Here is a 25175-nt window from a genome sequence, read left to right as displayed (position 1 = left end):
GCTGTTAGGAAAAGGTGAACCTGCCACACCCTCCCAGAGTCCCATCCTCTTCCTGCAAGGATCAATTTCATTACCCTTCAAGTCCACCCAAATACCTCCTGTGACCCTCCATGAAGTTTATGTATTAAAAGCTTTTGCTTACAAAGCAAACTGCTTGTATGAAATAATTATTTCTACCTTTGAAAAAAGATACGTCTGTAATTACCAATCAAAGCTTCAAAAAGTGTAGAGTAACTGGCAGACAGTTTCATCCAAAAGCCAAGAAATCCATGTTTTTATTAGTCTGTGCAGCCTAATTCTGGTTAAATGTACATTTTCCTTTAAACTCCTTAAAATAATAAAAAGAACTTGCAGAAAGCAAAGATGGCTGGGATTTCAGAGTAGGAATAACTGTAGCCAAAGGAATCATTCTAATGGTGAGAATTTCAGACATCAGCATGGACCCCAAACCTGTACCCTAGTAATAGCCACATACTCTGCTGTGCATTAAATCACCCCTACATTAGTTGAAAAAAGTTCCAGGGAAGACAATGTAGATGGAATGATCAGAGTTAAAAAAAAAAAAAAAAAAGCAACACTTCAAATCTGTTCAGATGTGTTCTCTGTTGAAAGGAAAGAAGAAAAGAAATAATGGACTCACTCCATGCTGCAGGGTTTTCAAACTTGAGGGTTCATAAGAAACACCTGGAGGGTTTGTTATAAAATTATATTCCTGCTCCAACTCCCGGAGATGCCAATTCTCCAGTCTGAGCTGAGGGTTGGGATTCTGCATTTTCATCAAGCACCCTGAGTGATTCTGATGCAGGTTTTTTCCTTAACTTGCTCTTTTAAAAATTCTCAGAATGTGTAGGGAAGTTCCAAGAACAGGACAATGAACACCTTGATCCTTTACCAGGATCAAGGGTCGGCAAAGTTTTTCAGTAAAGGGCCCAAAAGTTCATATTTTCGGCATTGGGGGCCTTATGGTCTCGGTGGCACCCACGCCACCCTGCCACTGTAGCACAAACACATCCTCAGTCAACATGGAAGCAAATGAGCTCGGCTGTGTTCCTTCCAAGAAGACTTTATTTATGGAGACTGAAATTTAAATTTCATAGAATTTGCATGTCATATTATTCTTTTGACTTTTTCCAACATGTTATATTGAAAAATATAAAAACCATTGTTAGCTCAAAAACTGTAGGCAAGGGGCCTACAAGTCATAGTTTGCCAACCCCAGTCAACCAGTTACAATCACGACATCTAAGCTTTTCTGAGGATGAATTTTAAATCTATTGCATTTCACATCCAAACTAATCATTTTGCCCATCTTAGGAAAATTACAAAATGCAACTATAAAGATGTTTTCTGACCCACACTTTGTTGTACCTTCACATATAACATTTTGAAAGATTGCTATCGTGGATTGAATGTCCCCACCAAAACTCATTGAAGCTTGAATTGTGTCAGTCAAGTTTTATGTATTAAAAACTTGGCCCCCACTGCGATTGTGGGGAGAGTGGGAAATCCCATTATGGTAATTGAAAGGTGGGGCCTTGGGGACGTGATTAGATTGCAGGACCATGTCCTAGTGAATGGATTAATAATGGGGTTCTGAGGGCTTTAAAAGGAGAGTGCATGAGAAACAATCTTCTCTCTGCTCCACCATTTTCTGCCATGTGAGACCCCTGGGTCACTGTTGCCACCACCGAGAGACCCTCACCAGATGTGTTCCCTGGACTTTTGACTTCCCAGCCTCAGAAACTAAACAATTTTGTTTTCTTTATAAAGTACCCAGGTCAGTGTATTTCGTTATAAGCAACAGAAATGGACTAATACACTTGCTCTGGCTGATATTTTTGGATGGCCTGTGGGGCACAGTTCCTTGTTTAGAAATCACAATTCAGTCATTCTCTAAGTTTATCACATAAAAAATATACATGCCCTTATCCACAACACAAGGGCCTAATTAAGCTCTTTTATTGGCTTCTTTCTCACACTGAAGATAAGATGAAAAACGCTCTATCTTCCAAATGATTTTAATGGTCCAGTAAGACATGAACGGCATTTTGTCATTAGTGAGTGCAGAAATGCGGATGGCTTTCCTTGATTTTTTTCTCACTGACCTTTTGTTGAAAATTAGCTCCAGCCCAGAGAGTCTGCTCACATTTCTAGCAGACTGGGTTATTACCAAGTAAGACTAACAGTAATGATACAAATCCATTACCTTATTAAAGGTCTTCACCTCCAGGGGAATTTCTCAAGTTATTAAACATTGTTTAATAAGTATCTGCAAGCCTAACGAGAATTCTGAAGGGTAAGCTCCAACTGTGCATCACACAATCAGCAAACTTTGTCATAAAGGAATTGATGTACCTACCAACTAGGAACAACAGAAAAAAACAAAACCGAATTGACTAAGAGCATTCCTTCGTACTGAAATGCCTTTCAGCTGAATTCATCCAAACATCACCCCCTCTCTTAGGGAATGAAAACCTAGGTATCTGAGGCATCCACACCTTCATCCATCACCTCATTGCCCACCCCTCTCAAAACAAAGTAACCTGCTTAATGGCATGAGGATGTGTCTCTGCTGATGAAGTTAGGGAAAGAGAAGCCATAAATCCCCCCTGCCCACCCCCGAATCTAAACATCAGCTTAGCGGCTGCTTTGGAGTTGTGTTCCCTGAGACTGTGGGTCCGCCTTTCATCTTCTCACAAGCACGCTCTTCCAGCTCTGGAGATAATATATGGCATGCTGGCCCAGGTGGCGAGGCAGGAATCTCACAGCAAAGACTTAATCCATTCTCCCACCGCCCCAACCTGTCACCAGGAGAGCCTCTGCGTTTCTCATCAGCTAGCCTTTTGGTGGATGGCCACATTTCTGGAGCTCAAGCAATTGCCCAATGTGATGAAAAATGCTTAGAAACTTATAAATCACCTCTGAGTTTATTTTCTTGGTAGAAAAAGACAGATTGCCAGCTCCCAATTACCTAAAATGTGTATATTAGCTTATAGGACCAATTTTACAATTTGAGAGGATTAAGGACAAAAAAAGAAACTGTATTAAAAACTTATGTTAAGAAGAGACAATAGAGAAATGCTTTGTTTAGGGCCGGGAGTTCTGTGAATAATAAGGAATTTCAAAAATAACAGATAAATGCAATTTTTAGTCACGAAAAAATTATAGACTGAAGTTAAACAGTGGGCCTATTATATGAGTGCAGTAGTTCTGAAAACTGGCTGCATGTTAGAATCACCCAGGGAGCTTTAAAAAAATTCCAATGCCCAGGCTGCACCCCACACCAATTAAATCTGAATCTGTGGGTAAGGGGATGGGGCCCAAGCCTCTACGGTTTTTAAAGCTCCCCAGGTGATTCCAATGTGCAGCCAAAGTTGAAAACCTCTGCAGTGGAGAATATGGTTCGTGCCCTTCTGAAACTTAGTCTTACAAAATCTACTTAGTGGACAGTTTCCCCTCCTCATTTCTGCCAATAACTTCTTTACAGCGAGAATCTGGAATTTAAAAAAAATTATAAATATATAGATAGATACATACACACATATAAAATACATGCACACATATTTGTACTTAAATTTTAACTTAGGCCCTGATTATTAGTATATAAATCAGAAAAACTGAGTGCCTTAGAACTTACAATTCCTCTCCAGATCTTTAGAGAACCAGACTCTAAAAAACACACATAAAAGATATTTAAGTCATAAAAACACATACACACAAACTTTAATCACCTTCAGGAACCATGATCCAATAATATATTTAATGGGTAAGATCTCATTCATCAATACACAAAAAAAAACCACACCAAAAAACAAAAAACTAAACTTTCATGAAGACACGTGCCCTTAGCAAGAGCACCTACAGTTAGAAAGGTTTATCGGGAGCACTTTGAGGTAGCATGTTTTGTAAAGTAACAGAAGTCCCAGAGCTGCTCTGCAGTTTCTCCTGGACACAAAGGAACAGAAGGTACAGGCCATCAGGCTTTACCCTTGGCAGAGGAGAGTGAATCTGTCTGTGATCATTGCCAATGTCAGCCGGATGCACCACCTACCACCGCCTCTTGGCCACGCCTCCTCTACACTTCACATGTTGTGGGTTTATAAAAACATAAGGGCATGGTAATGATTCTTTCCTCTTGGCGTGGCGACATCCCAGGCTGGGGAGCCAATCTCCATTTGCCACCTAAGTCCTCACTGGCAGGAAATGCATGCACCCAGTGCAAAGGGAAATTGGGCATCCTGGCGCCCTTTTTAATAGGCTTTCACAATTTAATTAATTAAGAATGACTCACTCCTAAAAGGCTATAAAGAAGTTCATTTCTAAATATCGCCTCCATGATTCTAGCCTTTAAATCCCCTCTCTTTTTTTTTCCACCTGGGTACAATCATTCTGGGATATCATTAAGCTTTCTGGGATTTTCCTGGCAGGACGGTGAGCAGAAAACCTTAAAAAAAAAATCCACACACACAAAAAAAACAACAACAAAAAACCCCAGGTGCAAGAGCAACACCAAGAACAGACTTCCTTTGTGCAAGTTAAAACGACACAAGTTTACAATTCAGGAAAATGGCCTGCTTTTAAAAAAAAAAAAAATGTAAATAGCTTAGCTCTGCATTTTAAACACAAATATACAGTCAAAACAGGCTAAGGATTAAAGCTGCAAAAATGGTCCCAACAACCTCAGACCTTGGTGCAGATCAAATTTCTGCCCAATAGTCACAGATTAAAGGGATTTCTAATCCCTAAAAGCCCTTCTGTCCCAACATACTTCCTGTTTGAAAGTTGAACCCTTAGAAGTAATCAGTATACAAATAAGTAAAAATAGCACATGTCCAGGCAAAAAAGGGCATGAGCTGGGCCTGAGTTGCCACTTAAAACTCTGTCATTCAGAATCACATGAAACCCTCAAAGGCTGCCCAGAAACAGGGCCCCAGGCGTTGCTGAACACCCGGTCAACAGCTGCACAACACAACTGGACATTAGAATTCAAGTATCCAAGGTGCTACAATAATAGCTGGTCCTCTAAAGACCCCAGGCTGACTCTCAGAAGCCCCCACCCCACTATGCTGCCTCATACAAGTGAAATGCTTATGGTCATTACAAACCACTGGGGTGGAAGGTGAGGAATAAGAAAACTGTTCTCTGAATACATCAGCCTTACCAATACAAATAAACTCTTTAACATTTTGTACTACTAAAAGGTGCGTGAGCTGTTATTCAAGCAATCACTTTAAATTCTTTTTCTCCCCCTTTTGTATCAAACAGGAAAATGGTTCCATTGGGTTAACAGTGTCATTTTAAAATGCCATAAATTAAATAAGTTAGTTCACATTTTCTTTCCCCAGCACTTAAGTTACAGTTAGTCTCTAGTGTGCTTTTGAAGCTTGCTTTAACAGTTCCAGGTCTCTTCTGCGGACACTGCCGGCTCTGGGACAACCATATTCGTCCAGCTGTAAAGGTATGAATTGTTCAAGCACCCCGAGGCCCTGTCCAGCAAGACTGGTAAATAGCTTAGTCCACGATGGTTTAAAGTTTCCGCTGAATCCCAAAAATATGGTACTCCCTAAAAAAAAAATAAATAAATAATAATAATAATAATAATAATAATAATAATAATAATAATGAAAAGAATTCCATTTGTACAGCTACTAGTTCCAGCAAAATAATGCTGAAGGTAAGTCACAGGTAAGCAGAACAAAGACAGTTATTAAAAAAAACCTGCACTTCCTTCTATCCGCAAATGAACTCTTACTACCCACCTCTTGCCCCAAATAACAAACCATATCCCAACACACGTCTTCTAACACTGTCCCCTTATTTCGAAATTATCTTAATGATACCCACACCAGCAAAACAAGCTCTTGAAAATAGTCTGGTAACTAAAGTCCACCATAAAAATGAATATTTTGAGGGCCTCATAAGAACTTCATAGAATATTGCAAATATACAAACCTTTGTTGCCAAGATGAGCTGGTTTGGCTAATCCCAGAGGTACTAACGAATGTGAAATATTCAACTGCTTTATTTCTCCTCTTGTGCTCAACAGAACAATTGATCTGTGTGTAAAAGTTAGAAAATTTCAATTTCAATCATTCAGCATGTATTTACTGAGTACCTTTCTGAACTGAGTGCGGTACAGAAATACCACAGAAAGCAGAACTCAACAAGGAAAAAGGCCTGGATGCTTTTTCATCTCTGCTGTTAAAAGCTCCCACTCACCTGCCCCACGTGGAACGTCTCATGCTATTATTACAATGGGGTAACACATAAGGAAACCAAAAGTCATTTAGGAAAGTTGACCTAGTGGATGGTTTGGGACACAGCTCTTTTAGGTAACAGTCTATTGTAACATACGAGGATGGTTTTGTTCTGTTTCAGATGCTCTATTTATCTATTTATGTTCTATTATCTACTTAAGTGAAAGGATAACACCAATTCTAAAAAAATAAATAAGTAAACCAAAATCTGTTCTCCACGGTTTGGTTTAAATGGCCATCTTTATCATGCAGTGAATCAACAGACATACTCAGATCTGACCGTGGATTCTCTATTCTTTTCTTCTGATCTCTGCCTCCTCTGCCAACACTATGCTACCTTAATTACTATGGTTTCAAGGTTTATTTTAATATCTGATAAAGCAAGTCCCTTGCATTATTGTCACTTGTTTAAAAAATATTTTACCACTCTCCCACATTTAGTCTTCCAGATGAATTTCACTATCAACTTTCAGTATTGTCAAGTACAATAGAAAAGTAACCTATTAGGACACTAACAAAAAAGCGTTACATTTATATTTTACTTTAGGTAGAGTGAAATCTTTACAACATTAGTTTTCCCATCTAGAAACAGGGAGAGTCTCTTCTTTTATTCAACTCTTGTTACATATCCTTTAATAATATATTTGTTTTCTTAACATGGGTCTTGGCATTTCTGAAAATAAAAATTCCCAAGTTTTATATTGGTATGGCTTCCAATAAAGGTTGTAGCCTTTCTAAAACAGTGCTGACTCAATTCAGAATCAGTGCAGAGGACTGACCACAGCAATCTGCAAACCTGACTTTCTTCAATAGGTCAGAATTACTCAGGACAGTCCCATGAGGCCACTTAAAGGTCACTCCACATATACACACATGCTCAGTCTCCCCTGAAGTCACTGCCAGTTACCCTGTAACTTCGAAATACTTTGCTAAAATACAACATACGTACAAAAAAGCATTCCTAAGTGGTCAGCATGTTGAATTTCTGCAAACTGAACATATTTGTGCAACCTGCACTCGGATCAGAGAACATTACCAGTTTCTCAAAAGTCCTTCTCAGTCCCCTTTGCAGAAAGTAGTGACTTTTTAATGAATTCCTTTTAGTTCAAATCTATAGGGTACCTTGCAGGACTACCATGTTGTCCTAAATATTTGTAGCAAGATTTATGTCCTGGACTGTTTTAAGGGAAGCGAGTGAGTGAATATGTTTTCAACATTAGGAAAAATCTTTAAATCCTTAAAAAAAAAATTCTCAGAAAAAAAAAGTCTGAGGAAGAAATCCCCTGTAATTGTCTTAAATCAGAAGACAGAACTATACATACACATTGAATATTATAACCAAAAAACCAATGGCTTCATCGGACTTATTGGGATCTGTTTCTGTAACCTATAAAGATAGTAACACCAAGGTCACAGGTTCAGATCCCTGTACCTGCCAGCACCAAAAATAATTAAAAAGTAATCTATAAAAAACGTAACTGAAAATGATTCAAAAGCTAGACAGGGCTTTACTCCCCGGGAAGCTTATGTTCTTCCCTGAATGGCATCACTGAAAGAAGGTCACCATGTAAACCAACATCTATGGCAAAGCCAAGGGACAGAAAGGGCTTTAAACTCATCTCCTTGCCCCCAGGCAGAGTCTGACCAACCCCAAAAATGGTTTCTCTTCTTCAGAGGCCAACAAAGAAGAGCCAATCAGACTAGTGCTCTTGAAAAAGAATATAGACACTCAACCACTTAAAAATCAATTTACTCTCTCCCAGTCATTGACAAGTGACCCGGTGATGACTTCCTATATATCACAGCCATAGTACAATGCTGTCCAAGAGTCCATCAGTGGGACAGATGATTGCAAAGGTGAAAATGCCTGGAAAATTACTTCAAAGTGGTAATAAGCCTTCTGAACAAGTCAGGTACCACACAGATCAACTTAATACTAAAAGTGGGATAGCAATGTTCCAAATAACGAGCCTTTCCACCATATGCAAAATCTTCAAGCATGCAGGTTCTACCATTGATAAGCAATGGCTTGTCAGTGATAAGCAGCTTAGACCACTGAGCATCAATATGTGGTGGGAAAAAAATGAATACCTTTCGCAAGGCCTTGAATGCCCAGAGGAGAAGATCAGGTAGACAAACCAAAGCTCAGAATTAACCAGGTGTTATCTGTTTGGCGGACTCCACATCTTTCAGGTGGCTTGTCCCTGTTACAGAACAAGCCCGACTTACCTTGGAGGAATTCCCGTTTTTAAATACTCTTCCACGCGACTGACATCAGCAAGAAGGAAAAGCTTTTTTTCTGTCAACCGGAACGGAACACTGCACGCATCCACAATAAGGAGAAGGACACCTGCACTTCGGAAGGTAAAGTCGGTGCCATTGACCTGAGAATACAAAAATGTCTTCTGCTGTCATTATCATTTCAGTAATATCTCCAGGAATGATTTGTCTTTCCATCCCCTTCCCTCTATCTTCAAAACCCAGGACACAAATTATATTTCCAGGATTCAAACTGCATTTCACCTACTGTTTTTCATTGTCTGAAATGGTGCCTGCATTCCTATAGACCCTGCCTTGACTGATCTTTGCTGACTGGGTAAGTTCAGATCAAGTAAGTTCTGATCAAGTCATGGCAGCCCTCAATCAGCTAAGCTGGGTGGCTCTGCAGTACTTGACACCTTCATTCTGACACACACTCTCTCTCATCGGGGTCAAACTTTGTAAGTCAGGAATCAGGTGGTAACCTCTGTACTGCAACTCAGATAGCTCAATTATCATCATATTGGTTAGGGAAAAAGTGTGTGGGGGGGGGAAGTGTGTGTGTGTGTGTGGGAAAAGTGTGTGTGTGTGTGTGTGTGTGTGTGTGTCCTACAACATCCCCCCCCCCCTAGAATTTAGGTTTGGAATATCACAGAAGCTTGATTGCTTTATCTCCTTTGCTGCAAATATAGATCTCCTCTGAAACCAAAATGGCAAAGTGACAATTTTACTGGGATTTAAGCTACAATTATTGTGAGCTGAATTTCCGTATACAATCCTCTTAAATTAATGGTTTGTGACCTTTCCAAGAAAAAGGAACTCCAGACATTTCCAAATATCATTAAATTTCTGAGCCAAAAGGAGAAAACTTGACAAAACAACTGACTAAACTTAACACTAATTTAATCCATAGGCACTGTATCTGTTTATAAGGTGTAAAATTACAAACTGCAATAAAGGCTAACAAAGGGAAAATTTTCTCACCGTTAAACCTATCCTTGCTTGGGGGAATTATGATATTTAAACTTTATTTCTAATCATGATTGATCTTAAGATAGGAGGTTCTCAGTTTCCCTGGGATTGGGTTTCAGACCACTCCCCTAGGACTCAAGCCCCTCCTCTAGGCCTTGAGTTACTGTTGCATGTAGCATCTATTTTCAGCACCAGCATGGGAGATTGAGACCACCAGAGGCAGACATATGTAATTTCAGTCGCTGAGCATGCTCAATAGAAAGGAGTTTATCCTTGAATGGCCTTCCATTGGAGGCACTAAGGAGCACCAAATCCATTTTAAATAACTTTCTGTGTATATGTTGGAATTGACCAATGAGCATGCTCCAAAGAGACAACAGAGCATGTGCAAGGTTAGGTTACATAACCAGTTACGTAACTAGGAACCACTCTCTTAGTTAAATATTCATTAGAAAGCATATGTATAAAATAGCCAACTATAAAATCAGAATCCAGTAAGAAGGCAGGGCTGCTGCTCAGTCTCAAGCCAGCCTGCAATTTGTCTGTGAAGTGTGTATTTCTTTCTCTTTGTGTAAAAGCTGTTTTTTGCTTTCAACTCTAACACTGCTCTTGAATTCTTTCCTATGGTGCAGTCAAGAACCTGGTAGAGGTCAGGGTCCAGGTCCGACATCAAACCTCCCCAGACCCTCTCTTCCAGTAACAATCTCACCAGAATTCAAAATGGCTTTTTAGCCATTTACACTACTCTAATCCAGTTAGTAGTATTGGAAGTGCTTGAGGTAAATTTTATATGTGAAAAGACTAGAAGTAATTCCCTTATTTTTAAAAATCTGAATATTTGAAATCAAGGTCCATTTAAGAAACAATATAAAATGATCCTCAACAAAAACTGTCCTTGTAAAAAGTACCCCCCCCAAACCTGTTGCTCAAATTAACACACAACTTTCCATAAAAACCAAAGCAATGCCATATCCTAGGAAAGAATTTTCAGGCAATACATGGAAAAGCATTGGAGATAAATATCACAAAATATGGTACTCTATGACTTTTCTGGGGTCCCAGGTACCCAATGTGTAGCACTAGAGTCAAACAATGTCTTCAGACCCTGAAGCGTAGCCTGCTTGAGATTATTCCTGAACAAACAATATCTTCTTCAATGTCCCATGAGCTTGTAGAGTAGTGGCGCTCAGCACCCTCCTGTTTCCCTCATGCGACTCTCACCAGATTCCACACTAGCGGGCTGGGATCTGCCTGTGGCTGACTACATCGAGAGGCCGAACTAACAAATTTTATGCCAGTAAAATTACAGCAGGAGCATATTACAAAATGGAGGATCGCTAATAGAGGGGAATAAATACAGATTTCAGGAATTTTTTCAGCTATCTGTAAGTAGGAATATTCCTAATTCAGGGTTGTTAAGCAAAATGTAAGTTCTGGAGCTAAATGGTGGTGATGGTTGCACAGCAATATGAATGCATTTCATACCACTGAACTATACATTGAAAAATGGTTAAGATGGTAAATTTTATATTATGTGTATTTTATTACCAAAAAAATTAAGAAAAAACATAAAATTTAATTTTGTCCACATATACAGTGATGGAATTTGGATGTGTTGTCCCCTCCAAAACTCATGTGGAAATTTGATCTCCAATGTGGCAGAGTTGGAAACTGATTGAGTCATGGGCGGATGACTCATGAGGGCGGATCTCTCATGAATGGATTAATGCTCTCCCTGCAGTTGGAGGGGTAGTGAGTGAGTTCTTGCTCTATTAGTTCCCACGAGAGCTTGTTGTTTAAAGGACCCTGGCACCTCCCCTTTCTCTCTCTTGCTTCCTCTCACCATGTGATCTGCTTGTACCCACTGGCTGCCTGCCACTTTCCACCATGAGTAGAAGCAGCCTGAGGCCCGTGCCAGATGCAACTATCCCAGATCGTAAGCCAAATAAACCTCTGTTCTTTATAAATTACCCAGTCTCAGGTATTTGTTATAGCAACACAAAATGGACTAATACATACAGTCATCCCTCAGTATCTGCAGGGGATTGTTTCCAGAAACACCCTCTCCCCCCACAAAGGATACCAAAATCTGTAATGCTCAAGTCCCTTACATACTATTGCACAGTATATGCATATAACCTACACACATCTTCTCATACACTTTAAATCAACTCTAGATTACTTATAATACCTAATATAATGTAAATGCTATGTAAACAGTTGTTATACTGTATTGTGCTTTATCTATATTATTATTTATTGTTGTATTGTTTTTTTTCCCCCCCAAATATTTTCAATCTGTAGTTAGTTGAATCCATGGATATGGAACCCACGAATATAGAGGGCCAGGTGTATATAAATTTGTGATTACATTGCCCACCACTGAAAAAAACTGAGCCCCTAAAGACACCTTATGAGTCTGGGTGCAGCTGGATTGGATGGCTGCATATCTGTTACCCAAAGAACTCTATAGGGTGACACCCAGGTTAATCCAGTTTTGGACAGGCCACATGCCAAGACCTGGCTCCCAGTGGCTAACTTGGCTCTAAGCCCAAATTCTAATATTAACATGCAGACTCATGTCTATATTTCCTTTAATCATTTGGAAAAGACAACTAACACTTTGGATCTTCACTTTCCTTATCTGAAAAAATAAGAGATAAGCAATCTTAAAAGGTCAAAGAGATTTTAAAACCTTCATTTCCCTTCCAACTTGGAAGCTTATTTTAAGTTTCAAATAACAAGGCTAAACACAGTTTTTCTACATATTAGTTGCCTGCGGCAATTATTTTTAACTGAAATGCCTTTCCTTTCATAGAAATGAAATGAGTTGCCTCTTAGTGAGTGAAAAGTAATATGAACAAATTTTAACATTAGCCTAAAAGTAATCAGTAAACACAATCTACTCAGAAAAAAATTAGTAAGAATAATTTACTTAAAAACACAAATCTTTGGGACATATTTATACCTCTATTATACTGCTTGCCACCAATAATTGAAATGTGATTACAAACCAGTGACTATTGCCAGAAATAACACAAATCACTAGGAGAAAAGATAAAAGCAAGAAGCCGCGGCAGTGTACCCATCTGCTATGGTCTGAAAATTTGCATCTCCCCCAAACTTCACATGTTGAAATCCTAATCACCAAGGTGATACTACGAGGTGAGGCCTTTGGAAAGTGATTAGGACAAGAAGGTGGAGCCCTCATGAATGGGATTAGTGCCCTTATAAAAGAGGTCCCAGAGACACCCCTCAACCCTTTCACCATGTGAGGACACAGCTAGAAGGTGCCATCTACAAACCAGAAAGGTGGCCCTTGCCAGATGCCGAATCTGCCGGCATCTTGATCTTGGACTTCCCAGCCTCCAGAACTGTGAGAAATAAATTTCTGGTGTTTATAAGCCACCCAGTCTATGGTATTCCATTACAGCAGCCAGAACGGAATAAGACAACCCCAGATGGTACTTACAGAAATAACAGACGGGTCTCCGCGCTGAGTTTCTGCTTTACTGGGCGACTGGAACTGCACAGGGAGGTAGCTGTTGTGAGGATCACTAGTAAACACCACCTAGACGGGAATAAGTTCCATATTTACAGCAACTGTATCTTTCTCCCAAAAGTTCCCTCAAAATAAACTCAATTACATCAAAGCCAGTGGGTGCTGTTCTTTTTCTGAACTTTTTGTACATATTTCATGACCTGGAATTCCATATTTTGATATGCTTAATACAGGAAGTGTATGTTCCTCATTTTCCAGAAAAATCCCAGTCTCAAACAAGTAATCTTGTTAGTAAAAGCAATTCAATAAATGGCTCAATAAATGTGCTTTATATTTAAATCTTTGTAAACATTTCACGCAAAACTAGAAACAGATCGTCCTGAAGAGGAATGAAGTATAGATAACAAGGGGTACCCTGCTTAAAACTTTTAGTGTCCTGTCCATGACCAGGCCTCAGCTCCTCTCTGTGACCTGCACAGTGTTCCATGCATGGCTGTACATACAGGCCCCTATTTCTCTCTGTTCTCTCCCATCCAACAGGCAGGGCCGTCCCTCACTTTCCCACAGCACTTCACCTCTTCCCTGCCTCTCAGCCTTTGCTGATGCTGTTCCCTCCCCCAAAACGCCCTTCCTTTTCCCTTCTATTCCTCCAAGTTGCTCCCACGTCCCCCCTCAAGTCTCTCTTCTCATTCAAAAGCACTTTTAACTCTCATACAATTCGGCCCTTAAAAGCATATTGCCCTTATACATCAATGTCACCTTGATCTTGGACTTCTCAGCTTTCGGAACTGTGAGAAATAAATTTCTGTTGTTTATAAGCCACTCGGTTTATTGTATTTTGTTATAGCAGCTCAAATGCAATAAGACAACACCAGATGGTACTTACAGAAACAACAGATGGGTCTCTGTGCTAAGTTTCTGCTTTATGCAGCAAAAACAAATAATCATCATAATACTAAGTAGTACTTAGAAGCTGGACATTTCTTTGAAGTCTCAGGTTTGGGAGCAAAACCTGTGGGAATTTTCCTATTTACTCCTAATATACATGTATTTGGTTTTTTGACATTCAAAACAAAAATTCCTGATTAGAGCGCAGCCTTGTAACACCAAAGTCACAAATTTGGATCCCCCGACAGCCAACCCCCAAAACAAAACAAAACAATACAAAAATTCCCTTCAAATTTCCAAGTAATGTTCCCAGATGCTTCAAATACCTTGCAAGTGCACAAAGTCAGTAATCAATACATTTTTTAAAAATGAATCTGATCAGTGCTTCACGCACAAAGAATAAGAATGCTAAACATTAGTGCATGGAACCATTTAAAAGACAGGCCTAGAATATTTCCAATGATGATTAAATTATTTTGATAAATTATAATGTTTATTATTATAAATTATATGAAGTCTTTTCAGTAATGAAGAACTTTCCTAACAAATCCAACTTGAGAATTGGGCTGGAGAATTTACTTCCCCACAAAGATTATCTAAAAATGTCACTTTATTACGGTCAAAATATTACATAAGACAAGCAAGAACTTATATAACCTTCTTCATATACATGGGTTTTGTATGTTTGGTTGGTTGGTTTTTGGTTTTACTTGTATTGGGGAATAGAGGTGGCTCAGGGATATGAGAGACTGAGATTGTTTTAGAAAGCTGCCATAAAAAAATACTTATTATATATCCTAACGGGAAACATAAATTCATTTCTGCTTTTACTGCCACAGGAACAAATGGAGGAAAAAAAGAGATATAAAGAACTTATACAGTGGAAGAAAAACCTTTTTCTCAAATCATTTAGAAGTTAAGAAACAAAAAGAAAGATTTCAAAGTTTTCTCCGTATTAACAGGCAGTACACATTTTTGCGGCATTACTTGTTTTTAAAAAAAGGTCCTCAGTGGGGTCCAAATGAGAACGTGTATCAGAATCACCTGCAGACTTGCTAAAGCACAGATTGCAGGGCCCCAGCCCCAGACTTGCTGATTCACTAGCACTAGAGTGGAGCCCAAGAATTCCCATTTCTCACAAGTTCCCAGGGGACACCGATGCTGCTGGTCTGGGGACCACACTTTGAGAACCATTTCCCTTAGCCTGTATTTGTTTGTGTAAAGATGAAATACGAATTAGGGCAGTAGTAGCTCTATACTATTTTCACTTGGAGTTGGTCTGACTTCCTCTGGAACTCCATCAGTATATCTGATTTTAGCCCCTATTTGGGGTTTATTTCCATTGCCATGGTTTTTCAAGATCCAGAAGGATGGCATCTAATTAAGAATATGTCAATACACCCTGGAGATGGCAAAACTATAGGGATGGAGAGCAGATCAGCAGCTTCCAGGGGTTGTGTGTGTGAGGCAGGAAGTTTGATTACAAAGGAGGAGCACGAGAGGAATTTGGGGGGGTAGTGATGGCACAATTCTGTGTCTTGTAGTAGCTGCATGACTATGTTCATTGCCAAACTCATCAAACTGTACATGAGAAGAGCTAATGTTTCTGAATGTAAATAAAAACAAACTTTAAAAATTTTTTTTAAAAAAGAGTATGTCAGGAGAAGCATTTTCACATCTAACCAAAGTCAGTCTGTATTTTTAATTATAGGTAAATATAACAGCACATGCTTTAAAATTAAGAGTGGCTTTCCACCTTTAAAAAAGGAAACAATTTTCACAAGTTGCAATTTTTTTAGAAGAAATCTCACACTGCCAATAAAGGTTTTTTTGTTTTTGTTTTTTTTACATATCTGTCATGTAATCCCAATGGCAATAGTGTAACAGAATCACACATCTGAGAAAGAAAAAATGATGACTAACATAGCGACCTCTATTTTCAAACTGTATAAAATCCACAGCCATCGAGAGTAAACTGATGTATCTGGGGGGAAAGTATTTCTGTTATAAATTTGGACTAGTATGCTTCTTATGGACATCCCATTCTAGAATGGGCCAAAATTCAGGAGACACCAAGTATTTATAAATTGGCAACACGGATGTCTCAAAGAAAAAGTGCACCTACTGCAAAGAAGCCCTTTGACATTTTTGTCCCAGGCAACAGCCCACTTTTCTCCTTAGTTTACCTGACGGGTGCCACAGCCTTTACAGAGTCCAGTAAGCACGGATGGCATCCGCTTGACTGCCGATGGCTTTCTGTAATACTGTGGATACGCCTTGGCCATGCAGTTACCCATGTCTTTTGAGTCTGTCGCTGCCTGGATCTTGACTCTTTCACATCCCTGAGATGAACAGTAACTGTGGCCATCCCTGTGGCTTTTAGCTTTGAGATACAAAAACAGTAACCTGCATAAAACAGAAACCAATCCATCTGTTGTTTGACTTACTCTCAAAAACTTACAAAAATTCCTCAAATCAACCCCTGGCTAAAAGGGATATTCTTCCAGTAAAGTAACTTTTCCTTAAAAGAAAAATAAATCACAAAATTAATAAAGTTGTTTCTCTTTCCTTTCTGTCTGACTAGAGTCCTAAGTCAAAGGCAATACCACTGTAGAAAATATTTTGATACCCTGGTTCAGTCATTCTGAAAGATATCAGAGTTGATTTCCGGCTTGAATTCGTTCAATAGGTAATTTGGGAGGATGGAATTTGGTTTGGCTCAAAAATTACTTGGAAAAGTTTATACGCATGTTGAGTTTCAGATTTGGTAAATTAGTGTGGTTTATTCTCTTTTTTTTTTTTTTGGTTCAGAAATCATTTTGATTTAAGGCACAAAAGTGGAATAATAAAAACAGCAATTCTGACTTGTCTGGCTAAGGCCAAGATAAAGTTTCACATCAATTCCTGTGATGTTTACCAAGAGCAGACTGGCCTGGGGTCCTCCTGTCTGTACTTGGGCCAAAATCAGGCAAAATGAACAGTTCCTCCCATTGTGAATTCTCCTCCTACTGCCAAGATGAATGGAAAAGTCTAACATCCAGGCAGCAGTCCAAATCTGTCAGGAGGAAGTCAAGATTCTAAAGGACTTGATCAAATGTAATTGATTACTGGAGATCGAGAATTCACGTTTTAACCTGAGGCCAATGCAAAGTTGCAATTATGAGGTAAAAATCAGCCAGTGTCCCAACATCCAATAATTTTAACATACAAGTATGTACATAAGGAAAGACAGGAACCTGACTAGGCATGGGCCCCTTCGAAATATAATTAAAATCGTCAAAATGAATAGAATTTTAAAAATTAGAGCATCAGCAGCTGAGGGATTCTTGAGAATACCCAGACCAGAAAATATGTCCCATCTTCTTACACATTTGATCATCACTTTGTGATCACCAGACTATCCTTACAAATTTGGGTGTTCTGGGTTTTTTTGTGTGGAAAATCAAGTGGGAATGTGGAATTTCTGTCATCTGAACAAAAATCCAGGTAGGTTGTTTAAATCTAATTAGAAATCGAGAGCTGGCCAGTTAGCTCAGTTGGTTACAGTGCAGCCTTATAACACCAAAGTGATGGGTTTGGATCTCCATACTGGCTGGCCAAGAAGAAGGAAAAAAAAAAAAAGGAAGTTGAAAGAAAATCAGAGATAATTATGATTTAAAAAAAAAAAACTAAAGCAGATTGGATCACACTGGCTGCTGGAGGGCAAATGAGTTGCATCTTACTCAAAGGTTAACCAGACATTTAAGGACTAAACCCCAACTTCACTCCCACAGCTTTCCCCCACTTGGAACCTTTTGCCTTTCACCAAGCATGCCATGCACATTCTCCCATGCCTCCATGCATTTCTGCACACTGATCCTTCTGCCAGGGACACCTCACCCACCACTTTTTCCATCTCCTCCTAATTGTTCCTCAAGGTTTACCCCCAGGGTCACCCTCTTGGGATGTCACTGGTTAGTCTAGGCTGAACTTCTGGGTTACCCTAAAAGGGGTCACTGAATGTACCACTACAGGACTTATACAGCATTTAACCATTTCACTCTCTTGCTTTACATGCCCATATCCTTCAATGCACTGTGAATGTACAGAAGAAATGTCTTAGGTACATCAGTATCTTTGCAGTGCCTAGACAATGGCATACGGTAGGAATGTCAGCTTAAAAATAGAGACTGAAGGAGCATGCTACTTTCTGGAAGAGTACAGGAGATCGAGCCTACCAGACTGTAACTGGATAAAAGCAGACAAGGCCAACAGGACCCCGGGAGAACAGGATTAGAATTAAAAAGTGGAAAGATGCCGCCTAGAGAAAGTTGAAAGCAAATATGCCACGGTTACACAGTGATTTTTAAAAACTCAAGGTCAACTTAAGAGATAGCCTTAAGTCAGCAGGAAGAGAAAAATGAGCTCTCACTGAAATATGGACTATATCACATGTAAATAATCATCTTAAGAATTGTTGAGGAAAAAAATTATTTTAATTTTCAATTGGGCCTACTGGTGGTTCATTGATGAAGATAATTTCTCTCTCTAAATTGCCTTAATAGGAACTCAGCAAACATCTTCACTCGATTCCTACTGCCAACTATAATTACAAGTCATTCTAGCTGCCCCTGAAACCTGTAATAGAGATGTGCAGAGAATTACCCACATCAGCTGCTTTTCTCAACAGCCGCCACATCACAGCCTATTCTTAGCTATGCTGAAGAACTAGTAATTTCACCATTAAAGAAAAATAGCAATAACTCTCATTCTTTGGTTCCACTGGATTACCCCGTGCCAGAGTCAAAATAGAATTTCCTCTCAGACTGCTTCCTCTGCAGTTCTTCCAATGAATGCACAGGCTCGTATTCTTCAATTTTGGATAATGAGCCATTCTGCCGTTGTAAAAAGCCAAAGGTAACCTGAAAACTTGTGTTTGATGGATAGCAGAGGCCAACTCGAATCCAGTCATTCCTTGAGGGAGAGACAATAAAAAAAAATTAATTCACGCTTGAACTGCTATCTTCTGAGTGTCATAGCATTTAGAAATTATAGCCATGATTTTCTCCTCCTTAAGTGTCTACTTTCTGCTGAGCTACTAACAATGGAAGTCCTGAACCCTGACGTACTAGCAAATCAACCACCTTTATCTATTACCCAAATTTCTCATATCAATATATTTACAACAATAATATGGTCTACAAAAAAATTCTTGGTTTTAGCAGGATTTGGGGGAATGTGAATAGAAGTCAGGTAAAATTATTTACACACTCCAAACAGATATTAAATTAAGTGAGATGGCTGGGTATGGGTATACTAAAATGTAAATACTAATAGCCTGATAGTGCAAGTGTGCATGGGTAAAACTGTTCTAAAGGATTTTTTGTTCATAAATACATTTTTATCTTTTTGTAATTATATTAGAATAAATTCCCAGTGGCAAAATTGCTAGATATAAATGTATATGCCTTTTTAAAGCATTTGATGCATATCACCAAATTGCCACAGTATTTTTTTCTTAATGTCCTTAGATAAAAATTTTAGTCCTTTTTAAACACTATAAAAGTATTTTCCATTTTTACCATTTCCTTTTTTTTTTTTAAACCTTTTTTATTATGGTAAAATATACATAACATAAAATTTACCATTTGAAGTATTTTTAGCTATACAGCTCAGTGGCATTAAATATATTCACAAGGTTGTGCAACCATCACCATTATCCACTTCCAGAACTTTTCATCACTAAAGAATTTTTAAGCAATATATAACAAAGCCTTAAAATTGTTCATACAGGTTTTACCCAATAATCCCACTAGAGAATAAGTAGAAATGCAGACAAAAGACATAAAAGAAAAGATGTTGTATGAGGTATTGTTTATAAGAGCAAAAAAAAAAAAAAAAAAAGCAGAGCAAAACAACCTGAATGTTTACATGGGTAGGAAGTACTTTAAAAATTACAGTACAGACTTCCGGTCAAGATGGCAGAATAGACAGTCCCCAGCATCACTCTCTCCCACAAATCAACCAATTTACAACTATAAAAAACCAATGACAGCCGAGCTGGGGCCGCTAGAGCTCAGGGGAAGAGGAGAGACCTGTGGAGTACATGAAGGCAGGAGAAGCCATGATGAGAGAAAGAAAAAACCACTCTGACCATTCCAAGCCCTGGCTGCTTCCAGGCTGGAGCTGCTGAGCATACAGAGCAGGAGCTGGCAAAAGCCACAGCTTCACAGATGAAGTTGCTTGGAGGCAGCAGGGCAGAAGAGGGCCTTGGTGGCCCACAGGCCAGCAAGACCACTAATAGTTTTCCCGTGGACCCATATAAGAGCAAGGAGCCACAACTGGAAAAAAAGGAGCCACTCAAAAGCCAGTGTGTCATCTCAAGGGACCAGAACATGGCCCATCCCATGGGAAGTGTTTGCAGCACAGGCAGTGGGGGAGACAGACCCACCAGGAGAACACTGGGGCACAGCAAGGACAGCTGATCTGCCCCACAATCAGCACAGGACCACTCAGAGGAGACTGGTCAGGAATATAGAATTGCATGGGGTGCAGTTTGATGAAAAGACTCAGACCCAAAAAAAAAAAAAAAAGACTCAGACCCAGACCAAAGTTTCTACACAACCCCAGGTGCACAGGATTTCACTAGACCTGGAAGTACCTGAGCTGCACAAAAAGCCTTCCCCAGGGAAACAGCAGCAAAGCAGCAATTTAGCTAAACCACAGAGCTCAAGTGCTGGTCCCCATAGGAAGTTCCTCCATTTTACAAGTAAGCAAAGGATAACAAATTAGTTCCAGTGCAGAGTTTAAGTGGTGGGAACAGCACATAATCCAACACAAAACTGTAAGAAAAACAAAGTACCTGCAACAAGAGACAAAGTTTCATATTAACTAGTAAAGGTCTCATTTCACCAAAGAACACCTATAACACCTAGAAGGACCAGAAGTCCCCTGGGCTACCAAGCCAGAAAGGGGGGAGGATCAGGGGTCTCAGCTATGACCCCCCCTGGCACCTACAACCAGCCCAGCAACCACTGAGCTTCCACAGAAAGCGCCTGGGCTCTCCCGAGCTGGGGCAGTGGAGGGCCTCAGCCACACACCCCCACCCCTGACACATGCAACCAGCCCAGTGGCGACCACCAAGCCACTATAGGAAGCAACCTGGGCTCTCCTGAGCCAGGGCAGTAGGGGGCCAAGGGCCTTAGCCATGCCCCAAAGACACCCGCAGCCAGCCCAGAGCAACCAATGAGCCACTGCAGGAAGCACCCCGGGCTCTCCCAAGCCAGGGCAGTGGGGCGCCTCAGGCCTCGGCCATGCCCCCCTGACACATGCAAGCAGCCCAGCGATGACTACACTACCAAGCCTCAGCAAGAAGGGCCCCGGGTTCCTGAGCTGGGGTTGTGGGCGAGCGAGGGTTTTTACCACATCCCCCTGACATCAGCTCCCAGCCCGGCAATGACCAACCCACCACTGGAAGCCCCCCCAGTCTCCCCTGTGGGAATGTGGGGGGTGCGAGAGGCATCAATCCCACCCCTCTTCCTTCCTCCTTCTTCCATCACATTTCCTTCCCCTTTCTCCCCCTCCCACCCAACTGCTCCCAACTGCTCCACAACAACATCCTAGAATGTAAAAAAAAAATTAATAAAATTGCATTTTTAAAAATAAATAAATAAATAAACTTAGTTCTAAAGATTTCCAATAAATAAATTTATTAGGTGAAAAAAAAATTATGGTACATCCATATGCTCAGAAAGCACTTGATGGCAGAGAGAGCAGAAAACACTATAAATATTTATAGTGCCTCACTTGGATTAGGAAGATTATAAATTATTTCAGTTTTCTTTCTTTTTCTTATTTTATTTTGTTTAATGAGTAAGTACAGCTTTTATAGCTTTTAAAGTGTTATTTTCAGAAGTGCTCTATTACAAAATCTATGACCTCCCTATAATTACATTAAATTTGAGGGAAAAACTGTCCATCTCTTCCTCTTTCCTCTGCCCATCATGTAATTTTTATAAACTTTTAGCTAATTAAAAAAAAAAAGTATGACCAAATTTCAATCCCATGTGAATTTTTAAAACTTCTGGGCTCAGCTTTTTCTCACTTTAAAATGTTTTTACCTACTCAGCATTTGATGAAAAGTTATGCATGGTACTGACTTTACAGAACCGTGCATATCATTTGATTGTACTATCTCATCTCAAATTCATCATCCTACCCATTATAACTTTCTGGACATTTCTTCTCCTTCCTGTCTGATGATCGTTTGTTTCTTTCATTGACTTCTCTTTAATTCACTGATACCATCAGACTGGGCTTTTAGAAATCTCACCCTGGATATGATGTGGACTAAGGACTGGAGGTGGGGAGACCACATAAAGCTGCTTTGGGGAGCCGAGATGAAGGTGGCCTGAACTCCATCACAGCAGTGGGGGTAGAAAGAAGTAGAGAGATTTGAATGATGTTAAAGAGCTAGAACCAACAGAGTTTGTTCACTGATGAGAGTCAAAAATGAGTACTGAGATTCTAGGATTGGTTCACTATGTAAGTGGGGCAGAGAAGCAGCAGCAAGCGTCACTGTGCTGGTGTTCAGTTTAGAGCACGTGCCAGAGGCCTAACTATCCCAGAGCCGGGACATCCATCCTTGCAAGTGCCCTACTTAGAGCTGACTTCCTACACATTCCGATCCTTCTCTGTTCATTCAAACCGGGTGTTTCAAGAGAGTTCTGATAAGCCAGAGCTTCATAAGCAGTCAGGTGAACAAGCCATTTTGATTTTTCAGCACCTATCTGAGCCGTGTCATGGAGTCCCCTGGTTTAACAGTCACGCGAATCTAGATTGGCTTGCCCCTGCCTTTCAAAACAGTCCCTCCCTCCTTTCTATTTGCACCTCTGTCACTTCCCCTGCTGCACCCTATGCTCCCATGACACTGAAGCCACCATTCCCCAAGGAGAACGGGCCCTGTCCCAACTCTACATGTTCGTAACGAGACTGGTCACCTAATTTCACAGCATCCTGGCCCAACTCCCTTAGGCAGAATTAGCTGCTCTATCCTTCATCTACTGAAAAATAGTTCTGGTTTATCTATTATGTTTTTTCTACCTGTCTACTGTGAGTGCCTAGAGGACAAGTACTTTTCTCATTCATCTTTATATAAATTGATACAGAGCAAACACTTGAATAAATTAAGGTAAAAACTAGAGCCTCAGATTGAACGTGATATCATTAGCACAGACAAGAAGGTCTAGTACATGCTTTAAGGCAGGGGTGGCAAATGTCCAGCACTCATGTCCCAACTCTTCCTCCTCTCACCCACAGCAGGCATTACTAATCAATCACACCACTTTCTTATGTCAAAGATAAACTTGAATTTTCCAGGGAACCAAGTGCTCATTGGGATACCACATAAAACTTCTTCCCATCCCACTACAGGGGAATTAAAGCGTTCAGCAAACTGTATTAAAACCCACTGATGAATGGCTTTTTGTACACAATACCTTGACTATGGAGGGAAAGAAATGCTTTTAAAATCACAGGATTCCATTTGTATAATCTCTTAATTCCATCCACACAAAATAAACAGCCTCCCCATAAGAGGAGCAAAGTACATGAAATTAGCATTCTTTACTTGCTACCCAGGGGATATGTTATTCTTTCTCTCCATTAAATTCCTACTTGCTCAACAATAATAGAAACATACTTGTTGAAGTTTACGAGGTACAGAAAAGTAGTGCGTGGTGCTGGCCCATTCCAGTGGATGGTATAGCCCTTCTCCAGCATGATGACAGGCTGGTACTGCGGAAAGGCAGCCTTCTGGTTAATCCCCCGGAGCACCATGGGGTGCGACGGGTACTCATCTCGTGTGATGGTCATGGTAAGATTCTGAGTGCTCCATGTCTGTACATAGACCTTAAAACAAGAATTAAAAGTTAAAGGGAAGAGAATGAAAGTTTAAATAGCTACACAAACATTTCTAGCCAAAGTCAAGTGGCTCTACTTTGAAAAGAGAGATTCTGTGATCGGAGCCAGACTAAATGAGCAGCAGCCAACTACATCCTAAACTGCACTCACCGTACAGCCTGCTTCACTAGAAATGGCAAAAACAGACCATGTGTTCTGCTAGCCAACATCTTCATCATCTCTTCCACCAATAAGGCCCAGCTTATTCATCAGAATATAAAACCTTTGTGGCTTATATAGCTTGTCAAAGAAAACCCTCAATCTGAAGAGCACACACATAAAAAAATTAGTAAACCAATGTGAAAACTAATATCCTCTAGTCAAGTCAATCTAACCATAAGATGGAAAATTTATATATCTTAGAGCTGTGGCTTTCAATTTTCCACGACCTACATCAGCCCAAGAAATCATTTTTCACCCACTCATGGAAAAAAAAATTATAAAGTGCTCTGCAACAACTGGAAAAACATATTAAAATGAGACAAATTTGAAAATCTTGAATTTATTCCAGTGGTATTTCAGCCTCTTGTCACGCCTAAACAAAACCTTCCGTAAAAGCATCCTTCAAAGGACAAACCTCAGGACAACCTGAAACAAATCAGTACCAAATTCTCCAGAAGTATTAAAACATTTGCAGAATACTAACATTTAATCTATAATACTTCTGTATTTTTCTCTCTCACTTCTATAATCTTGTCCATATTGACTATTCAATAATATGTCCTTTGGGCCAGAAAGTGTTTTTTTTTTTTTTTCTTTTTTTTTTTTTTGGCAGCTGACTGGTATGGGGATGTGAACCCCTGACCTTGGTGTTATAACACCACACTCCACTCATTCAGTTTTGACTACTTAGATTTAATACTCTTCTATAACAATACCACTTAAAGACTTAAAATAAAGAGATGATACATATTTTTAAGACTACAGATTACTTTCATTTAAATAATATATTATCTAAATACATATTTATATTTAACATACATTTAATCATGTATATTTATATATACGTATGAGGTTATATATGTAACATGTGTATATATGTCCTTTCTTCTTCCCATGGAAGGAAGACATTACCCATTTGGTAATGTTTACATTTGGGGGTGGGAGTGGGAAGAATTCTGATTAAGAATGAAATAAAGGTAAAAAAGAAATCACATTTTCAGCCATGCTCTTTTCTTCTTTATTAACCCTGTAGTTAATTTTCCATCCCCTCTTTCTCCCTCCAGGACTTAAGCTAAGTATCACCTTTTTTTTTTTTTTTTTTTTAACTGATGGGATTGAGAAATCCACAAGAAAGAAGCTAATACTCCCATTAAAATAAACCAGAACAGATTCCAGTCTTTATCCCTCTTAGTCCT

General features: G+C 39.6%; 1 protein-coding gene across 3 annotated transcripts in view; it reads right to left on the bottom strand.

Moving 5' to 3' along the window:
• Window positions 1-1047: 1047 nt before the first annotated feature.
• Window positions 1048-25175, bottom strand: part of CEMIP2 (cell migration inducing hyaluronidase 2) — an 80674-nt gene continuing 56546 nt past the window's right edge. For 2 of the 3 annotated variants that reach the window (XM_063080529.1, XM_063080530.1), the window contains 7 exons: window positions 23558-23766; window positions 18649-18831; window positions 16065-16284; window positions 12961-13059; window positions 8487-8641; window positions 5953-6056; window positions 1048-5563 (listed from right to left, as the gene is read on the bottom strand). In XM_063080529.1, coding sequence (XP_062936599.1) covers window positions 5367-5563; window positions 5953-6056; window positions 8487-8641; window positions 12961-13059; window positions 16065-16284; window positions 18649-18831; window positions 23558-23766 — 1167 coding nt within the window. In that variant the 3' untranslated portion in view covers window positions 1048-5366. Of the gene's footprint in view, window positions 5564-5952; window positions 6057-8486; window positions 8642-12960; window positions 13060-16064; window positions 16285-18124; window positions 18179-18648; window positions 18832-23557; window positions 23767-25175 lie in introns of those variants that run through there. The other variant, XM_063080531.1, reaches the window with a different exon arrangement.

This window comes from Cynocephalus volans, chromosome 16 (assembly GCF_027409185.1).
Source record: "Cynocephalus volans isolate mCynVol1 chromosome 16, mCynVol1.pri, whole genome shotgun sequence".
Taxonomy (NCBI): domain Eukaryota; kingdom Metazoa; phylum Chordata; class Mammalia; order Dermoptera; family Cynocephalidae; genus Cynocephalus; species Cynocephalus volans.
This window is presented reverse-complemented; position numbering and strand designations above follow the sequence as displayed.